Raw genomic sequence first — 19,969 nt, 5'->3', positions numbered from 1 at the left:
CCGGTCGCCGACGGAACCGTGCTCTGGCGCTGGGACGGGTGGAGCCGGCCACCGACGGAGGCACGGCCGGGCCCCTCTTGCGGTACGGTCGGATCCCTCCTGCGGTGCGGCCGGGCCTCTCCTGCCGTACGGCTGGGTCCCTCCTGCGGTACGGCTGGGTCCCTCCTGTGGTACGGCTGGGTCCCTGTTGTGGTATGGCCGGGCCCCTCCCGCGGTACGGCTGGGTCCATCCTGCGATACGGCCGAGCCCCTCCTGCAGTACGGCCGGGTCCCTCCTGCGGTACGGGTGGGTCCCTCTTGTGGTATGGCCGGGTCCCTCCCGCGGTACGGTACGACTGGGTCCCTCCTGCGGTACGGTCGGACGCCTTCGGCCGACTGAAAGGCCTGCCGGCCGCTGATGGGCACTGACGGCGAGCGAAACATTGATATGGCTCTGCCCTCCTGAAAAGGGAGGAGCGGTCGTGGTGATGCAGACTTGTAGTTCAACACCGTGAGGTTCCAGTTCTAGGAAGTCGTTTTCTTTGTCATGTCAAATGCAAACATTGGTTAGCTGGTAACTTTCTTGATACGGCAGCCTTAGTGCGGATGTGATACGATAAGATTGTCTCTGTGATGGAGCTTGAAGACCGCCGGTAGAAGACTGAAATGATTTCGCACATCACCGGGCTTTGTCTCTGTACGGTAATGGACACTGCAGTATGGTGAGATTGGAACATAACGACGGGCTTCGAAAGGATTCCATCCTGCTAACTCTGACGTTTATGATTTATGTCATTTTGTGTGTACAGTGATGACACCAAATGATTGTCTTAACTACATGACAAGACACCAGTTGCGAATGATCGCGTGCGTACCCTGAAACTCAAGTTAAAGAACAGCGCAAACGAAAGAAAGACCAAAGTCAGGCCTTTTGAGGGAATTGGTCGAAGGATTGGAAGTCGAAAACATAGACAAATAATGTGAAAATGTAACTGAAGTTTCTGGGATGCCCTTCACACCACCCTTCTGAAATTAGCCTGTGAACTCTTCGAGGGACACATTATCTTTTCACCACAGACCGTTATTGGATTTCTTCGATGTTGCGATAGCACACCCGATGGTAAAGCCCGGCAAGACACATTTTCGTCCTTACTGTTGATTGATTGGGTGATTCAGTCTCTTGAGTCGATTCCTGGCGTTGAATCTTGTAACCAACGTCATTTTGACATTTTTAGCGCGGATCTGCAGCGGTGGAGAGGAGGTCGTCATTTGGAGCCTCAAATATATTTTCAATGCAACTCCTATGCGAAAAATGTCTGAATTTGTACACCGCAGCGAAATCCCTGCCAATGCGACTTGATTGTCGTTCTCTAATGTGACCGTCATTCAGTCCGTGACATGACACGGCTTCCAGTGAATTGCAAAATGCCTATTTTAATGAAGCGCAGAGGGCCGGCCGCGAAGCCATCTGCGCTCGTGTTTGTCGCCGCCCGTCTGTGCGGGCATTCAGAGGATGGCGTGCACCAGCGGGACACAAAGGGCCGTCGGGCGCGCGGCCGCAGACTGCGGTGGGTCGCGGCCGCCGCCGCAGCTGTCCTGTGACGAACGCGACCGGCGGCCGCCGCCCGGCCGCCATAATACCGCTCTAATGAAGTCCGCGCAGCTCAAGCCCCGCCGGCCATTGAGCCCTGGTTAGAGATGGTCATCAGCGCTTTGTCGGCGGCGCTGACACATGTGGAGGAGCGGGCATTGTGCGGGCGCAGCGCGCGGTCGTCCGGCCCGGCCATTAGGCTGGGAGCGCGCGCGCGCCGCCGCCGTCACCGCCGCCGCCGCCGCCGCCGCGCCGCCGCCCGGCCGGCACCTGACTCTGCCATTTTGGACGGCTCCGATTGGCCGCAGCCCAGCGGCGGCGCCGCGCGCGCTGATTGGTCGAGCGCCGCGCCTACCCGGGCCGTGACCAATCCCACTCAATACGGCCACTAATGAGCTGGCGGAAAGGCGTGATTTAGCGGCGCCGGGGACGGAGGGCTGGTTAGCTGGCCGGATTTATGTCGGCGGGCGCAACTAGAACTGGTTCGGCCGGTCGGGCGGGTGGCTGTGCCGCACGCTGCTCCGCGCGTCTGCTGCTCGGTCGCCATGCCGGCCGCCGCGCGTTGCTAGAGCATGGACGTTGGCGAGTGCCGCTCGCCCAGCCCATCCGCCGACGGTCCGTGCAGCCGCAGTGACAGTGAGATCAGTGTCGGCTCGGCGCCGCCGGCCGACATGGCGCCGCGCAGTGACATGACGCCGTCAACGCCGGCCAGTCCGGCCCAGCCGCCGTCGCCGGGCTCGCCGGCGGCGCCGCGCGGCCCGCCGCCGCCCGGCCGCACCGACACGCCCGGCTCGGCCGACCTCAACGGCTACGAGTCGAGCGAGGCCGAGGACTACTTCGGGCCGCTGCGGCGGCTCGGCCCGGCCGCGGCCGAGACGGCGGCCGGCCGCCGCGCCGGCGACGGGCTCAAGTCGTTCTCGGTGCACGACATTCTGAACCATCGCAGCTCGCGGCGCAAGTGCGCCGTGCCGACGCGTATCGTGCGGCCGTGGGACTGTGACGAACGGCCGGCGCCGGCGCCGCCGCGCGCCGACAAGCCCGACCGGAAGCGCACCGCCAACGACAACAACAACCCGCTCGACGAGCTCTTCAAGATGACCAACAAGACGCTGCAGGACTTCAAAGACGAGAAGCAAGGTGAGAACGGCGCTCCGGCTCGTGGCACCGCGACGCCGGCCTGCCAAGAGGCGGACCGGCGGCGCTGTCGCATGGCCCGCGCACGTCTGGTTTGAAGAAGCCGCGTTTGATGTCCAGCAGAGTAGGACGGTTGGCTTAGATGCGACGTGGGTGGTGTGCGACAGACGTTTTACCGTTAAATGTAACTGATCGCTAGATGTGCATATGCTGGCTGTCGCTGGAAAGTAATGCACAGTGCAATTGTTAAGTGACGTGTGGGACGCCGGTCCAAGTTCGCACAACTTTTTCAACAGCAGAGCCAGCTGACCAAGTGCACGAACCAGAAATGCAATGTTTCGGGCTGCGATACTGCCGCCGGTACCGTGTCGGCACCAGTGGTGCTGGAGCTTTGCGACACTCACATGTACCGGCGCGCTGCACCAGGATGTGTTTGTCCGGACTGAACACGCCAAGCTGAAGGCCGGTGCCATCGTCGATATCCAGAAGGTCTTACCTGCTCCAGGCCAATACCAATGTGCCTGCATATTGGGCCTGGTGTTGACATAGGCGGCACCCACCACAACCTCAGCAGACAGCGACTATATCTAATTTCTATGTACCTTTTTATAAAAAGTGAATGGAACGTGAAAAGTTTAGCCGCTAATCGACCGTTTGAGCGCCGTATTGTCGAAACAAATGACCAGACGTTGCAGAAATGAAGCAAGAAAAGGACCTGGTCATGCCTGCTCGCCTTTCGTGAAAGCGTAGCATTCGTGCTTGTGCTGATGCTTGGGAGGAATTTGCCTTACAATCGATGTAGAGGCCTTGCAATGCATACCCAATAGCTGGAAGGTTTCTACGTGTCAGGAAAATCGCTCGAACACTTCGATACATTTTAGCATTCTGATGTAGTTCGATGCGTCCAGTTTCTCTGGGGAGCACGCCAACCGCACATGCATCAGGAAAAGGATAATCCCCATACAAGAGACACTTGAGGTCACAGGTAGCCGGTAGTTTTTACCACTGTAGGTCGCTCCTGACAGAAAGATCAAAACCAGGTGATGAGTTTTCACTGAACTGCGCCTCCCCACCTTAGGAAACCGTGGTCGCACCCCTGCCTGAGATTATCATGACATGAGTCAAGTCAGTCCCAGGGTGTATTCACATCCTAGCTGCTTATATGTGTACCAAATGAGCATTATACGCAACCGTGTCATTGTAAAAATAGATGTCTTACATATTCAGGTTTTTACGGAGCCCATCAAACGAGTTATCTCCTTAACTGTTGTCGCCGGAGACACTTTAGGTCAGATAAAAATCTTGAAATTGAGCCTTATCGCCTCAATTCAGGATCGGAACAAACTGAAAATTGCGTTAAGTCTGAATCACTGGGAGTCCGAGTCCGAGTCAATGTCATACCCTGTGAGTCAGCGTTGAAATTGACTCTGCAGAAACGGAAGTGATAGCAAGTCCGATCGTATGTGGACGGGAGAAAACTAATTTATGCCACTTTGAGTACAAGCCTTCCTTACGCGTGGGGCAGGTATGACCAGATAAGAATGTGTCAACACTCCGGTCCGCCTGTACCCGGAGGCATAGCTGTTGTTGGCCGTAGTATGGCCAAAGGTGATGTGTGGCATAGCATGGCTGCGACGGACCGATTGTTGTCCCCGGCCGCCACGTGCAGTTACACAGATGACTTCTGGTGGCTGAGAACCGAAGTGTGACGGTCCTCACCGGCTGCTCGGGACGGAGGGCCGGTCCTCACCGGCTGCTCGGGACGAAAGACCGGTCCTCGTCGGCTGCTCGGGACGGAGGACCGGTCCTCACCGGCTGCTCAGAGATGGAAGACCGGTCCTCACCGGCTGCTCGGGACGAAAAGCCGGTCCTCGTCGGCTGCTCGGGACAGAAGACCGGTCCTCACCGGCTGCTCGGGACGGAAGACCGGTCCTCATCGGCTACTCGGAGACGGAAAGCCGGTCCTCGTCGGCTGTTCGGAGACGGAGGCCGGTCCTCATCGGCTGCTCGGAGACGGAAGATCCGTCCTCGTTGGTTGCTCGGAGACGGAGGGCCGGTCCTCACCGGCTGCTCGGGGACGGAGGGCCGGTCCTTACCAGCTGCTCGGGAGGGAAGGCCGGTCCTCACCGGCTGCTCGGAGATGGAAGACCGGTCGTCACCTGCTACTCGGAGACGGAAAGCCGGTCCTCGTCGGCTGTTCGGAGACGGAGGCCGGTCCTCATCGGCTTCTCGGAGACGGAGGACCCGTCCTCGCTGCCTGCTCGGAGACGGAGGGCCGGTCCTCATCGGCTGCTCGGGACGAAAAGCCGGTCCTCGTCGGCTGCTCGGGACAGAAGACCGGTCCTCACCGGCTGCTTGGGATGGAAGACCGGTCCTCATCGGCTACTCGGAGACGGAAAGCCGGTCCTCGTCGGCTGTTCGGAGACGGAGGCCGGTCCTCATCGGCTGCTCGGAGACGGAAGATCCGTCCTCGTTGGTTGCTCGGAGACGGAGGGCCGGTCCTCACCGGCTGCTCGGGGACGGAGGGCCGGTCCTTACCAGCTGCTCGGGAGGGAAGGCCGGTCCTCACCGGCTGCTCGGAGATGGAAGACCGGTCGTCACCTGCTACTCAGAGACGGAAAGCCGGTCCTCGTCGGCTGTTCGGAGACGGAGGCCGGTCCTCATCGGCTTTTCGGAGACGGAGGACCCGTCCTCGCTGCCTGCTCGGAGACGGAGGGCCGGTCCTCATCGGCTGCTCGGAGACGGAAAGCCGGTCCTCATCCCCTGCTTGGAAAGGGAGGGCCGGTCCTCATCGGCTGCTCGGAGACGGAGGACCGGTCCTCGTTGGCTGCTGGGAAATGGAGGGCCGGTACTCATCGGCTGCTCGGAAATGGTAGGCCGGTCCTTACCCCCTGCTCGGAAACTGAGGGGCAGTCCTCATCGGCTGCCCGGAAGCGGAAGGCCAGTCCTCATCCCTTGCTAGGAGACGGTGGGCCGATCCTCCCCGGCTGCTCGGAGACGGAAGGTCGTCTCCCTCCGAGAGAAAACACGGTGCAGCCACATTGTGGCCGGTGCGCCGGCCGGCTCCTTCCGACTTTTGGACCCCGGCGTGCGAGTGCGGTTCTATCGAGGTCGATCCATCGACTCCCCTGAACCTTCACTGATGAGCTCCTCACCCGGAAAGGCGTATAGTCGTGCATGCGCGTCAGCAGGGCTGCTCCCAAACGCTGGACGCCATCCGCTCCGATGCTCCCTCCACTTCCGACATGAGACGCTTCTGCCCGGGAACGAAATGCATCGCTGGCTCTTTCACTTGAGCCTGGGCAGATTTCGATAAGCAATGAGGAATCACTTTACTCTTGATCGGTAGCCACGATGAAACGCTCATGATCGACAGCGTGCGGCTCAGCGACAGAGGCAGCTCGCACGCTCGGACAACTTCACGCTTCTGTTAAGGTGGTTGGCCTTTGCACAACGGCATGTAATCTGAATAATATGCGTCTGCGGTAGTAGGCACGCAAGCCATTACCTATCAGGATGTGAGATGATGCCAGCCACCAAAAATATATCAAAGTCGTCAGTCACTGAGTGATGATACAGCCCTGTTGCTAGCTCGCGTCAGTAGGTTGCTGGCTCGGTGGCCCAGCAACAGCTTGTAATGCAGGATACAGCTGCATGCTCGTGTCCGGGTTTAAATCAGGGTTGTTCGCACTATGCTAGCGGGGCAAATGGTATTCCGCATTCGTCGAATGACATCCTGAAACCCCGGATCTGACCTTCAACAAAGGACGACATCTCTTGCTTGTCGTCCCCGACGCTGGTGGCAGACGGACGAGGACTTGTGTGTAGTGGAAGAGGGGCTCGAGCGGCATTACCCAGCCCGCACCCATATAGCAATCAGCCAGCGAGTTCGCCAGAGCCAGAGCGAGAGCGACTGCGACTGACCAGCCGCGTCGCAGCCGCGTGCAGCCCGGAAGCCCGGCTCGCGAGAAGGCTGAGGACGATGTGATCAATCAAGTTGGAATGGCATCCACGGGCGCTGGGCTGAGAATGGTGCAAGCAATGGGCAATCTTACGATTATTTAACGTCGGATGTAAGTTCTATGGATGTTCAAGTGGCAATAGCTCACGCTGCTTGCGCTATGTAAACCTGCCGAGTTTGCACAACCGGTGGTAAGTCTCTGGCCCGCGGCCCGTTGGCGATGCACTTCCCCTGAGCGCGGTCGACCTGAGGGTGCAAGCAATTACCTCTTCCTAGCATGCAACATGAATTCAAGGCCATTCAGCCGTTTCGTATAGCAAAATAAATGGTATGCTCATCTGAGGTGGAAATTCCAGACGTGCCCAGAGAGGTGGCCCAGTACAGGGAACAGCCGGGGACCAGAACCCGCAAAGAAACATCATCTTACTGCTGCCTGTGAGGGAATCGCTTGCGCCATGTGCATTTCATGGCCAGAAACACGTTGCCATTTCTTAGAATCATCTTAAATGATGACCCTGCTCGTTCCAAATTAACAAGCCCCAGTTGAACAGAAAGGCTGAGGAGTAGCAATGCTCCATCAGGCAGCGGGCAGGCCGCGGTTAGACGTTCCAACTTCCGGGGAGTCATTCACATCGAGCACGAGGACCACATCTGTACGTCCAGCGTCCTCTTATCAAATGCACCATGGCTACAGCGCCGTGTTGAATGTCGCCGGGTCGTTAGACTAACTAGCACCAGCAATCGAAATGTTTGCGTGCAAATCCCGGTCTCCTGGGAACACGCCAGCGATCCTGTGCTGCTCACTAATATGAACTTAAATAGTGCCGCGCTATCTTCAGTTTAACGCTTAACGAGATGTTTGGCGTGCTCTTCCCACAAGGGAGAAGAAAACTCGCGTCCAAAGCTGGTGTCAGATGATTGCATATCTGCTGATGACAACCAGCGACAAACACAGGCGGGGATAATTAGTGCAACATCCTATTCCAGTAGCGCAGAAAAACTGCGTAGTGCATCTTGCCAGCATATCTAAATATTATGAAGACGTTTGATGCGTGGTTTCTGGTCTTACTCGCACGAATATACACTGCCATCTCACTGGTCACCCGTCTTAGATGTCAGGCCGGTCTTAATTGCCTGGTCCGCTTCGTTGCGGCATATAGCGCACAGGCAGCGGTGGCCCTGTTCGGCCGGGAAGATTCGTTAAACTTTCACACGTGCAACAATGTCGCGGCTCCTGTCCGTTTGACACGAGCGGCAGCACGCGGCAACGCTGGTCGCGTGGCGTCGGCTTAGCGGTCGGAACATCAGCTTTTTGTGCAGCATCAGTCTGGCAGATACCTTGGTGCCCATTCTACACTCGCGGCTGTGAAATCTATTCCTGCGTTTGAAAATTCAACGTGGTCGAGAGAACAGGTGAATACATTTCTTTTAGAGCTAAATGTGAATAGCTGCCTTTGCTGCACACTCTTTGCAATAGTCCCGAAAGGTTGCATCGTCTCTTCGCTTATGCAAGGTACGGCTCGCGCCAGTAACTTTAAATCACGGGCGTCGTTCCACGGAATAAATTGGGGTTTGAGCGGGACGAAATGCCTAAACATACCTCAAGCACACAAAAAGCGTGGTCCTCGCCGGATTTCACCTTCTGCCTTCTGAAAGTTGGGCGTTGGACCCCCCTCCCTACCCCAACTAAATAGAAGCTACACCTCTGCCTTGAGTGCATCGATTTATAGTACTGTGTCGTAAGTTTTTTTTTTTTTGCATTTTACATCTTTGTCGCCTATGGCCATGCACTGTCGGGTACGCAATACACAGCGCACACGTGATGTACAGTTGATTTAACAATACGAGTTAACTGGACGTTGCAAAGCACATGGATTGTCGTTTTTCGCAAACTAGGTGTAATATATTTCGCAAGTCTTCCATCCTGCCACCCTTGCCCGCCACGCACCCCTGGTAACGGAAATATTTAACTTCCAGCACACCATTCCGTCGCGTTTACGCATAGTTCACAATTGCCGTGCGGCCATAACCGACAAAATAACCCTATTGACTCAAAAAGTGAGCGCTTCCGTTTCTTTGCCTTTCCCCCATTACGCCGTGTTAACGATGCCCATTGGAAATCACTGTGTTCAGCTGCGCCTGGGCGGACCGATCGACTTCGCGGCGCTAACACCCGGTTCATTGCTTCCCGAAGCGTTCGGCTTGACCATTATACCGCGTCGCTTACCCGGTCCGACGCCTCCCCGCCGCTTCCGACTGCTCACCAGCTGGTAACAATTCGGCTCCATTACTAACAGAAACACACGGGCACCCGGTGATTAGGTGCGCGAGCTGACTCATTACGGGGTGCGGCGGGTGCGGGTGCGGTGGCCGCCGGTGCCCGCGTGTCCCGTGTTGTCCAGATGACGGGCCCGGCCCGGCACTGGAGCCGACACCCGATCTGACAGCGGACACGGCTCGTTAGACCCGGCGCGCTGCCCTCGGCTCCCGGTCCGGTTCCCAGTGGTGTCGGCCAGCTTCCTCCGGCCGGAGTCGACCCCGCCGGCAGCCGGCTGGCACTGCTCACTGGGGCTGTCCCGCCAACGTCCAACGTCCCCCGACTGTTCGACAGTTCCTTAGATTATCCACAGCTCTTGTAACTGCCGGCCATTGGAATACTGTTGCTAGCACTTTCCACTGTTTTGTTGCGAGGGTGTGGTGTGGAGTGGAGTGGTAGGTCTGTGGCAACGGTAGTACGAACTCTCTAAGTAACGTCACGTCACTTTTCCATCGAAATTGCGATTATGTCAGATGCTCGCAGCCCGATATGTGTAAAAATCCTTCCCTCGTGCCATCTGTACCCTGAATCGCCTGAACACCATTCTAGTGTTTTGAAGGGTACCTATCCGCTTAATGGCTCAAAATTTCACCACATGTACGTTATGATGCAAAATTTACTGCTACGTGCACTGCTGCCTTCGCATATAATTAGTGATGGGAGCTAATGATATTTGCATGTAGCGAACCAAACAGTTACATCCTAAACATGGTCACCCCTCATTTGCTAATGCCTCCAAGTTGTGCGTATTAATGCACAACTTACAACACGACTTACTAAAGTTAGACTAACAAGTTCATATGTCATATGCTTCGCTTATTTCTCCAAGATACACACACCAGACATACTTTTAGAGTGCATTTACATCAGCCAATAATTTTCCCCCTTCTCATCTGCACGCATCTATCTTATTAAATGCGGTAGATAAATACTGCAAAGAATTCCGACATCGACCAACCATTTACAACCATTCACAATTTTTCCTTTTTCTTGGCATCTTGAAAATATGATGCACGTCTTTTCAAACATTACTTTGCCTTTCTATCTTGATTGGCCTTGCGAAAAGATCATTTAACATTTTTCAACATGGGTACCTACTTAACTTTCTCAATATACAACGACCGGAGCATAACTTCAACGGTACGGTCCGAACGGTACCGACATTGGCAGGCTTATAAACCTGTAGTCACTGGTCGCACTGTAATTGAATGGTTAGCAACTGTAGGACAATTTATCAGAGAATATACTTGCATTTTATAAACCATTTATTAACATGAATTTGAACAGGTATGATTTTACGGTAATTCGATAACTTTTACAGTAACTTACGGAATGGTTACGGCGACATAGCCAGACCCTGCGGTTTCTGCGGTTTTTCTATCTGCAGTCTTTCTTAGAACTGCTACCCAGATTATGCGGTGACTCTCCCATTCGATTAGAACACCCGAAGTAAAAAACCTGCACAACACGGATCGAAACTAGACCCAGATGTCGGCTGCTGGCGGTCGCAACGACACGGAATCAACACGATTGCACAGCAAAACGTACAAGCAAACTGAATGTAACATAACATGAGCGGGCCAGACGGACTCCAGCGCAAACCATGGATACATGGGTTCGGGCGTGTTTTAAGGTTGACGTCAGTTCCCGGTAAGCAAAGCAGATAAATACTTGTAACTGTGTGCTGCAGGCGAGTACACCGTCTGCAGATCACCATGTCAGTTGTGCTCTGTCCGGTGTGTGGGGACGCTAGTTATCGATGGAGGAGCGGCCCATCTCGCCTGTTAAAAGCCGGTCCCGGGTACAAATGACTGCATGCTAAGCCAAGATATCGAGTCATGATAATTTCGCAGGAGTCTAGCCAGTGAAGTGTGGCCAAGAGTCATCCGAAATATGCTGTTGGCCCGCAATACTGGTTCACGCCATTCAACATGCAAATCATTCCAAAAACGTTAATTTCCTCAACTGAGAAGGCCAGACCAGATGTAGTCAGCCAGTCCTCAAGCGGCTACGTTCGTGGATTGGCGTGAGCACGCCTCATTAGTGCACCTTTGTGCCTACTAAACTCTCATGAAAGTCGGGCATTTCATTACCCTCATCGTATCCCTTTGTGTGAGTTCATTACGGCGGCTCGGCTTGCCCACTTGAGTGTTGGTGTCATTACACGGTTACAGCTCTGTGTTGGTGTCATTACGCGGTTACAGCTTTCGTCCCTGTAAGCAACCCGCTCGCTCCACGCTGATGTGTTCTGCTTTAAGCTGCAAGCTCCTTGCTAGGTGCGCGCCCATGAAAAAGTGAAACGCAGCAAACTATTAATAGCGAGCCTTTTGCTGGGTTGTCGCGAGTTTAACTAAACAGAACATGGCACCTTCAGCCGCCCAAATCTTCTCACTCACTGAATTTTTCATTGCAAGTGCTTTCTGCATTCTTGAGCGTTTTTTTTCGCAGCAACCATCGCAATTGCTTACAAAATGCTGCTTTAGTTATTTTACGCTTGCACATCATTTTAATGAATCACGAAGCTCGAAGACAATTTGGAGCGTGAAAGCCTGAAAGCCTGTTGTTGTAAAGCGTGTAGCCAGAATGACAAGTACTGTACCTGTAAAAACAGCTGGACGATGAAATTTGTATTGCACCAAAGTACCACAGGCAGCTCTTTTATGGTGTTCTCTGTATTTACGTGGATACACCATGCAACAACACCAAATGGATATCATATGGTAGCTTTGAAATTATCCACATTTCCCTCTTACCACTATGCATGTTTCATCTCACGACCATACCGCGCTATTTGTGCGATGCTACGTAAAAGCAAGGATGGCAATAATATCTCGTCCACGAGTGTTTGCCCTCCAGTGACATTGTCATTAAGCCATGCCACAAAAGCATGAGAAATTGCTACTTGCTGCAGAAAATTTTTCATGACGACAAAATAAAAAGCAAAAATATGGTGCAGAAACTCTGTCCACATTTTAAAGAGTCTGCTGGCTGCAACTTTCGATCCGTATGCAGTTTTTGCATTGACGTTATGTGATGAGATTAAATTGCTCCTACAGAACTGCATAAAGTTACAGATATCGCAATATATGGAAAAATCAGGCAAAATAACAGCCTTAATGAGGCACATGTTGAAAACTTATCAGAATCGCACTAAGGGAGAAACCAGCTGTATTAAGAGCCCTGTGGCCGTCGTCGTTAATTGCGCTTGCTTCAGATATAAATATACAAAGTCAGCGCCACCACTTTCTCCAGCCTTGATGACTAACGCGCGTTTGATACACCAATAACCGCGGGCTGTATTGAAAACTAAGTGAGACGTGGGCAATGAATTGCTCAGTTTTTCATTCATCTCATTGACCATTGATATTGATTGTTATTTGTAGCGCATGATTTGCGCGCGAAACAAAAAAGCTTGAGCGCAGCACACCCTCGCAACAACAGCCGAGCGCATTGTGTAGCCGTGTTTATCTTAAGGAACATCCTAACTGCTGCTCGATAAAATACGCTCAAGTTTTGAAAATTTCGGTGGTTATTTTTGAGTTTTTTTTTAGTGCGATGTTTACTTAAACCTGTACAATGTGTGTGGCCGGTTTACTGTCATGTGACGTACGCATGTGTTTGCTGTCACTGGTGCTCTTGCTGTGAAATTTAAAATAGGATTTTCATTATTGTAACATCAATCATGACAAAACTCATAATCAACATCATAATTGTCTGGCAGCACACTCTGGTTTTTGGTTTATCGTAAGCTTACAAATTACACATACACCTATTTTTAGTGCAATTTTTGGCCCGCAAAAGCTCGCCAGGTCTGGCCCATAACCCATCTAAAAGCCCGCGGGTTCTAGCGGGTCACACATTGGCGGGCTGGCGGGTTGAAAGGCTGCGTTTCTAGTGTAGAATGCTGGGATAAAGATGTTTACCTCCAGCCGTATTTGTCTCAGTCTACCCTGGCTCATACTGATATCTGGAACATGACACGGCCAGTAGACATGGGACGAGCACTCAGGAGAGAAGAAAGCCACATTCAGTTTACTTGACAGCTGAACACGAAGTAAATTGTTTTCGGAGCTGTTGCGACCGTTGCTTTAGACTTACAATGTTGTTTTTATGGCTCATTCGCCTCCTGCACAACCTTCCGCAGTGGATTGCGTCATTTCATTACCCATTTATTGTCAGATTGCTTTATAGCGAAAACCCAAAATGGAACCCTCTTGTGGAATAGCGAGAACCCAAACTCCTGCTCCACATCGCTCCAGAATCCGCATTTGGCTGTCCGCGTGCATCAGATATCATCTAAATGTGATCAGTCTTGATGTCATACAAATCTTGCTATAATTCATGCCAGTCAAACATCAGCCGGGTATGATCAACAAACCATGGATGGGCCATTCGCCTTGAATGTCCTAACGTGCCCGACCGCTCACCCACACCCGCTGCGGTGGCCGCGCGGAAGCCCCATAATTCGTTCGCCTTTCTATCCGCATTTCTGTTTACACCGCCGTAGTAACTGGAATCAGCTTTCCTCTCCCATATATTACACAACGTCAAATCAATGCTTTGTTTTCTGCGCAGGCTCCAGCTCTTCTCTTAACGTCCTTACTGCTCCCCGTAGCTCAGCTAATCCAACCGTCTCGAAAATCTCCTCTCTCCTCTTGTCGCTGCCTTCCGACACAATTCTAACCTTCCTGAATTCCAGGCGACGCCGAGTTCCAGGGGAAAGAACAAGCCGATCGCGCCGCCGGTCTCCAACTTCCTGCCCCGATTAAACACCACTTCCCATGTCAGACGCCCTCAATATAATTAACTCTGATTATTCTTCTCTCATTCGAAGCGAATGGGATCTCCTTGTCCATAACCACGAGAAATACTCGATCAAAGGAGATTATCCTGACCCGCTTGCGACTAGGGCACAAGAAGCTCACGCAACTCATATATTTGAACATATGGGTCGTCCGCTGTGCCACTGCAATCACACATGCTGTGATATTTCTCACTTTCTTCTCCGCTGTCCTCTGTATAATCAGCAACGGCAACCGCTAATCCGTGAGGTGGTCACTAATCGGTTACCTCTGACGCTGATAGTACTCATCGGTGATTCACATCTTGATTTTATTGAGCCCCTCTCCGCTTTCTCACACGACACAGGACCAGATATATTCATTTAAATACCTGATATGGGGTTTCCTGTGCAATTTGGCGGCAACGCGCAGATTTCCCCTCTTGCATAGGCGTCGGTGTCTCAGACACCACAAGGTCTACGGGTCCAGCCAAGCCTGCGCCGACACTGGGCCGGCTCCTTCGTTTCCTTTGGATGCGGCAGGTCCGTTGAGCCAAGGTCTCCCTCTGCTGCAATCAGGCTATCGCCGAGCCGAGTGGTAGTGGCAGTGACTGGGACCTGTCATCCCCTCGTCTCTATTGTTTTTCATCGAACATTCCGTCCATGTGTTTATACTATGTGTTGCTGAGTGCCGTGTTTGTGTGTTTTGCGTGTGTCATGAACTCGTCCCTCCTGCTTTGCACCGGATTTAAGAAGCCAGAAAACGCAATTCTTTGCTCGTGCAGCGGATAGCATCAGCCGGCATGAAGTTTATTTTTACCTGGCAAATTGCCAGTTAACTTGCCCTGAGTCCTCTTTAGGCCAAGGTAGAAAGAAAATATTTATATCAGCTTGGCAAACACCAACTTTGCATACTAAAAAATCGGCACAGCGCTATCGAAACCCGGGATCTCGTCTCGTCTCTCATTCGTCTTTCTCGGGATATTTTAGGACAAATGGCAGATCTTGTACCATCAAACCACGTCAATTGCATGGAACACGTGGTGCAAGCAGTCACGCAAGAGGAAGATCCTAACCAGACTGTTCGACAGCTGACCTCGAAATAAATCCCTGCTGCGGCTCGCCCACTCTAGCTGCTTGACGCCTCCGATGCTGTTATTTTTGCATGGTATGTTTAACTTAATCGTGTCTCATTACCAGTTTTTAACGACATCCGCTAATATGACTATATTGTTTCCACTAGTCATTTAGCTTAGCTCATGTAGGATGATCTGCTTATCTTACTATGCAGAAAGAATAGGATAGGTACACATCATGACATGTACTGAATAGATGTACATGTATTCAGTCTGTTCTTAGCTTTAAGAATAGATAGCGATGTCAAACTAATTGCACAACGCAGAAGACTTAACCGATCAACGGAATACCCAGCCAGCTTAACACTGTTCAACCCACATAAGGATGTCATCAATCGACCAGGAAGTCAGCAACGCTGCCTTAAAAGCACGGTCTCGATGCAGGTCTCTGGGGCCCGAACTATGATAGATTGTGCCATCAAAATGGCGCAGAGGCCTGCCAACATATACTTCAACCAGTACGTACTCAACGTAGTCGTCTTTAGCCGTCATGGTTTATTCGCAGCCACTGTAAATGTTGACCAATTCTAATCCTCCGATTTGCCGTGTGAAAAGAAGCGGAACTCGGCATGAGATGAGCTGATTCGTCAAACCCCGGACCCTTCGACAATATTTGGGGGTAATGCGCCAGCTCTGTCACCCGCCCAGGAGGGAGTTCGCAACGTGGACTTGGTATATCGCTATGTAAGCCACATACATGCTTGCTACATACCCTATATGTTTGGAACATTTGCCTCTGATAGGTGATTTCATTTCAAGTGATTCCTCAGTTTTTCATTTGAAGCCAACGTGTAAGTGCAGTTATGTATTCGCTTTTCATTTTGTTTACAGAAAGGAACATGCTATTTAGTTACAAACTGACCTATACTATTTGCACCGTTTTGACAGCAGATCGGTGCCCGTCCGTCAGGTCCGGCCGGCTGGCAACGATTATTGCGTCGACGAATGCTCTTAGATTAAAAACTTAATACCAGACTTCTGGCGATTTTAGCGGTCCGTTGGTGAACCTATCCTCCACTCAAAGGTACGGACTCCGCTCATCGCCCCGGCGCGTTGAATGAAAGCGTCCCACTCCCGTCTCCAATTCAGCCGTTTCTTGCCTGACGCGAGCTCCAGTGGCCAGCGAGCCCCCGACTGCAGCCAGTTACACCTCGCGATGGATGACCTCATCAGCTCCAATCGCGCCGGGCCGGCCGAGCGGCGCTAACAGACCTCATGGGATCACACAAAGCCGCGCGCCGTCACCCCTTCTGCCGGGTCGGCCCCTCCACACGCCTCCACTGAGTAAGTCACCAGCCGGGTGTCACTTACTAATGGTCGGCGCGGGAGGCGACCCGGGCGCATTGTCGGCCGAGGCGGCGTCATCTCGGCCCGGCGGGGCGCCCGGCCCTGGCCCGGCCCCCACAAAGGGCGCTGATTACCACATAAAACTAATCGGCCCTGGCTGTATTCAAATGCGGCCGGCGACGCGCCTTATAAACCGCGATTTGTCACCATCCGTTTGAGTCGGCGACCGCAGACGTGCGCGGCGAAGCAGGCCCGGACCGTGAACCAGGACGGGGCGGCGAGGCCGCGGAGATGGCGTCGCGACGGAGTCGAGTGGCCAGCAAATGACACAGCGGTACGACGTTAGCGATTTGAATCGGAGAGGAGGAACAGACAGCCTCTTGCTACCTCGAGACATTGAATTACTGGCGCTTACTTCGCATTCAGAAATGGGTTCTCACCTGCACGTCGCATCTGCCAGCATGCAGGTGGTGCATGCTGACTTACTGATGAAGCATGCAGCTGGTGCATGCTGGCTTACTGATGAAGCTATTTGCTGTCGGCCCGTTTTCCGTCAGTCCGACCGTTCTGACAATCCGCTTTCTCATCTGTGCTGCTACCGCTACAGTGCCGAAACTAGCTTTCCCAATGATAACGCTGCGCACTTGGCGGAAGCGCTTAGCGGAATCACAAGACGCCCGAAAGTGAGACCTCATTTTCCCGCTACACGACTGTGAACGTGCACGTATGTGGCCCTGTTAAGGCAAATCGTAGCCATACAACGTGACTCGTTCACTTCCAGTGATAGGCGACATACCTGTTCAAATGATCTTGCGGCGGTCGACCGCTGGGCTATCTGGGGGCCTGCATGGGGGGAATGCCACGTGGTGCTCGCCTGGAGGAATGTTCTCCGTCCAAGATCTCGTGGCACGGGATGACTCACCGGTCCTCCCGCCGTCCGAAACGGGGGCTGCCCGACGCCCCGGCGGGTTACGTCAGAGGCAGTGCAGCGGAAGCCCACGCCGGGCCTGCATGCCACGCTCACAGACCGGGAGGCCGGCCGGCTCCTGGAGCGGGCGCTGTCCGCAGCGATGGGCGGACTTGTGCTGGACCTTGTCCCAGTGGAATCGCTTCTGATTCCATCTCACGACGCATGGGGCTGATTCCGAGTGGGGCTACAAACAGTGCAACACAGATTTGGGTTAACTTTGATTCTGACTCCATGGGTGAGTTGCAAGGTGAGTTGCAAGTTGCAAGTTGCACCCAAAACATGGGTGAGTTGCAAGGTCGATTCCGATAGAGTCGGCTCCGCGGGCAACAGCTTAGCTCATAAGCTGTTCTGTGAGGTTTCTGGAAGCTTTCGTAGGACTTCTATCTGATGGCAAGCAGCTTTATATGATTCAACTGTGTCATTTGGCTCAGAGAGAAGCTGGTATATTGTTAAGATATGTTCCTGATTAAATTTCCATTTAAGTAGACACTTTAACGATTGGGTTTAAGTCAACTCAGACTCCGAGTCCCAATAAATTGAAAGGAGCCCACTCCGTCCCGACTCGTCGAGAAGGTGTCCGCTTCCAGAGCCGGATACACCCGGTGTTCGATCTTGAGTCTAACGTGAGGTACAGAACTGATTACAATACGCGGAGCATATCTCCAATAAAAAACCTGCGTCCGGTCCCCGGTCGCACGCGTCTGGACTCGAAGCAGGCACCAAAGCTGTTGCGCAAATACGAGGCTGCCGTGCACGTCCCGCTGATACGTGTCGCCGGAAGCGCCGAGTTCCGGCGGTCGGACCGGCTCGGGGAGCGACGCTGGGCGGGCGGCCGGCGCTGCATCCGCTCCGTCGCACCCGGGCCGGGTGGCGACACTGCTCGCGCCCCAGCCGTCCGCCCACCGTGACAAATGCATTGTATATCACGTCATAATTGCCGCCGGTAAACAGAGGCGGCGCGCCTGGCCGTTTGGCCTGGACGGCCGGTCCTCCGGCCTGGACGGCCCAGCCTTCTGCCCGCTCGCATTCTAAACATATTTAGCGAGATGGATCGCGATCGTAGCGCGACGCGCTGCGACCCCGGCTGTGATCTTGTCTGCGTCCGGTAGCGGCGCGCCCTGGCCAGCTCTGAAAATAAACGTCCGGAGCCGACGGACCGTCGCGATGTTGAACGCTGTTGACACGGGTCAGTGGCAGGGGCCGCCTTGTCGCCCGCGGCTTAGCACGGCAATCGAAGGCCGATCCAATGGCGGGAGCCTCAAAGTTTGTTTCCTGTGTGAAACGGAGAATCATGATGCTGCCCCCAAAGGTGACAGTGGTCATAACATGCTGATGCACTCGCGATAGGTTGCAGCGCCACGGTCTGCAGACCTGGAAACTTTCGAGGAGACATAGGTCGCTTGATCGAAGTTTCAGGTGTCACCGCCTGCACCAGGAAGTGGCGGCGCTGTGCTGCCCGCCCCACCCTCGAGCGCCGCGTCGCGCCTGATGGCCACCAGTAGAGCTCTAACCCACGTTCACCCTCCGGCAGGCGACAACGTCAACATGTTCGCCGCCCGGCCGCCCGTGAAGAAGAAGCGCAAGTCGCGCACGGCATTCACCAACCACCAGATCTTCGAGCTGGAAAAGCGGTTCCTGTACCAGAAGTACCTGTCACCGGCCGACCGAGACGAGATCGCCCAGTCGCTCGGCCTCTCCAACGCCCAGGTCATCACCTGGTTCCAGAACCGGCGGGCGAAGCTGAAACGCGACATGGAGGAGCTGAAGCGCGACATGGAGAACACGCGCGCCGGCCCGGCGCTGCAGCACCAGAAGCTGCTCATGACCAGCCTCGGCATCCCGATCAAGCTGGACGAGCCGCAGGACCTCAGCGGTAAGATGTGACGCTCCGAGGCTCACCGCGCCGCGCGGCGGTGAGACGGTCAGGTGTGAGAGCTGGATCGCGGCTCCGGCAGCAGTCAGTGGCGCGCAAGAGCGGCCGACTTGTTTTTGTTGAAAGCTTTAAATGAGTTCACGTCGCTGGCGCGTTTTTGTCGCATTGATTCGGTTCGCGCCGTGCGCCATGCGACTCCGCGCACGTGACGACCACATGCGATCTGACTATGTGTGTGCGTGTGTGCGTACGTCGGTCGCCGCGTGCGCCGCAGGTGTGCGTGCGGGTGCGTTGTCGTATGTGCGGCTTGAGTTCCTAGATTTTTTCATGCAAGTTTCTGTCCGGATCGAGCAGATTATGACCATTTTGAAGCCGGCCGCCGTGCGCCGCGCCCGTATCCCAGCGCAGACGCGGGCTCTGTCCGGCCCGTCTCGCAGCGCGACCTCCGTTTGGGAGTCCCCAAGAGCCAAAGACCCTTCACTATCCCCACTGTCTTCCCATGCCTTTGAGTGACGTTTCGATGTTCGATGTTGCTCTGCCAAGTAGAAGTTACTAGCCAATGTGATAATACGATAGTATACCGTGGCGGTCTTATGAGTTGCGTCGGTGCTCGTGGTTCATAAGTGTTTCGTCGTCAGGCTGGCCACTCTCCTGCTGTCGACCCCCGGAAGTGTGCACCTTCTTCTGACGCTCACCTGTGTTACAAATATGCTGTAAATAAATGTTATTTATGTGATGTAATACAGACTTTGGATGCGACGGCGATACCAAAGCCGTCCCTTATGCAAATCGATCAAGCCTTTGCAGAGAGAGACGTTTCTATAAGCGCTTTGACGTGGAACTGAACAACGGTAATTACCACGCACGGTCAATAATGGAGCTTCGCGTCTCAATAGGGATGTCTTATCGCCTTGATGCATGTTTCGTCTCCCCAATACGAG

General features: G+C 53.8%; 1 protein-coding gene across 1 annotated transcript; it reads left to right on the top strand.

The window, feature by feature from the left end:
- Positions 1–2,460: 2,460 nt before the first annotated feature.
- On the top strand, positions 2,461–19,769 carry LOC119111355 (transcription factor LBX1; the record flags this gene model as incomplete). The annotated part of the gene is made up of 2 exons (XM_037235171.1): positions 2,461–2,707; positions 18,687–19,769. Coding segments are annotated over 2 exons (600 nt in total), but the record flags the coding sequence as incomplete, so codon positions are not given.
- Between the last annotated feature and the right edge of the window lie 200 nt (positions 19,770–19,969).

Source organism: Pollicipes pollicipes, unplaced genomic scaffold (assembly GCF_011947565.3).
Source record: "Pollicipes pollicipes isolate AB1234 unplaced genomic scaffold, Ppol_2.1 Scaffold_7261;HRSCAF=8764_pilon_pilon_pilon, whole genome shotgun sequence".
In the NCBI taxonomy this organism is placed as follows: domain Eukaryota; kingdom Metazoa; phylum Arthropoda; class Thecostraca; order Pollicipedomorpha; family Pollicipedidae; genus Pollicipes; species Pollicipes pollicipes.
The sequence above is the reverse complement of the archived record's forward strand: the minus strand, read 5'-3'. Positions and strand labels throughout refer to the sequence as shown.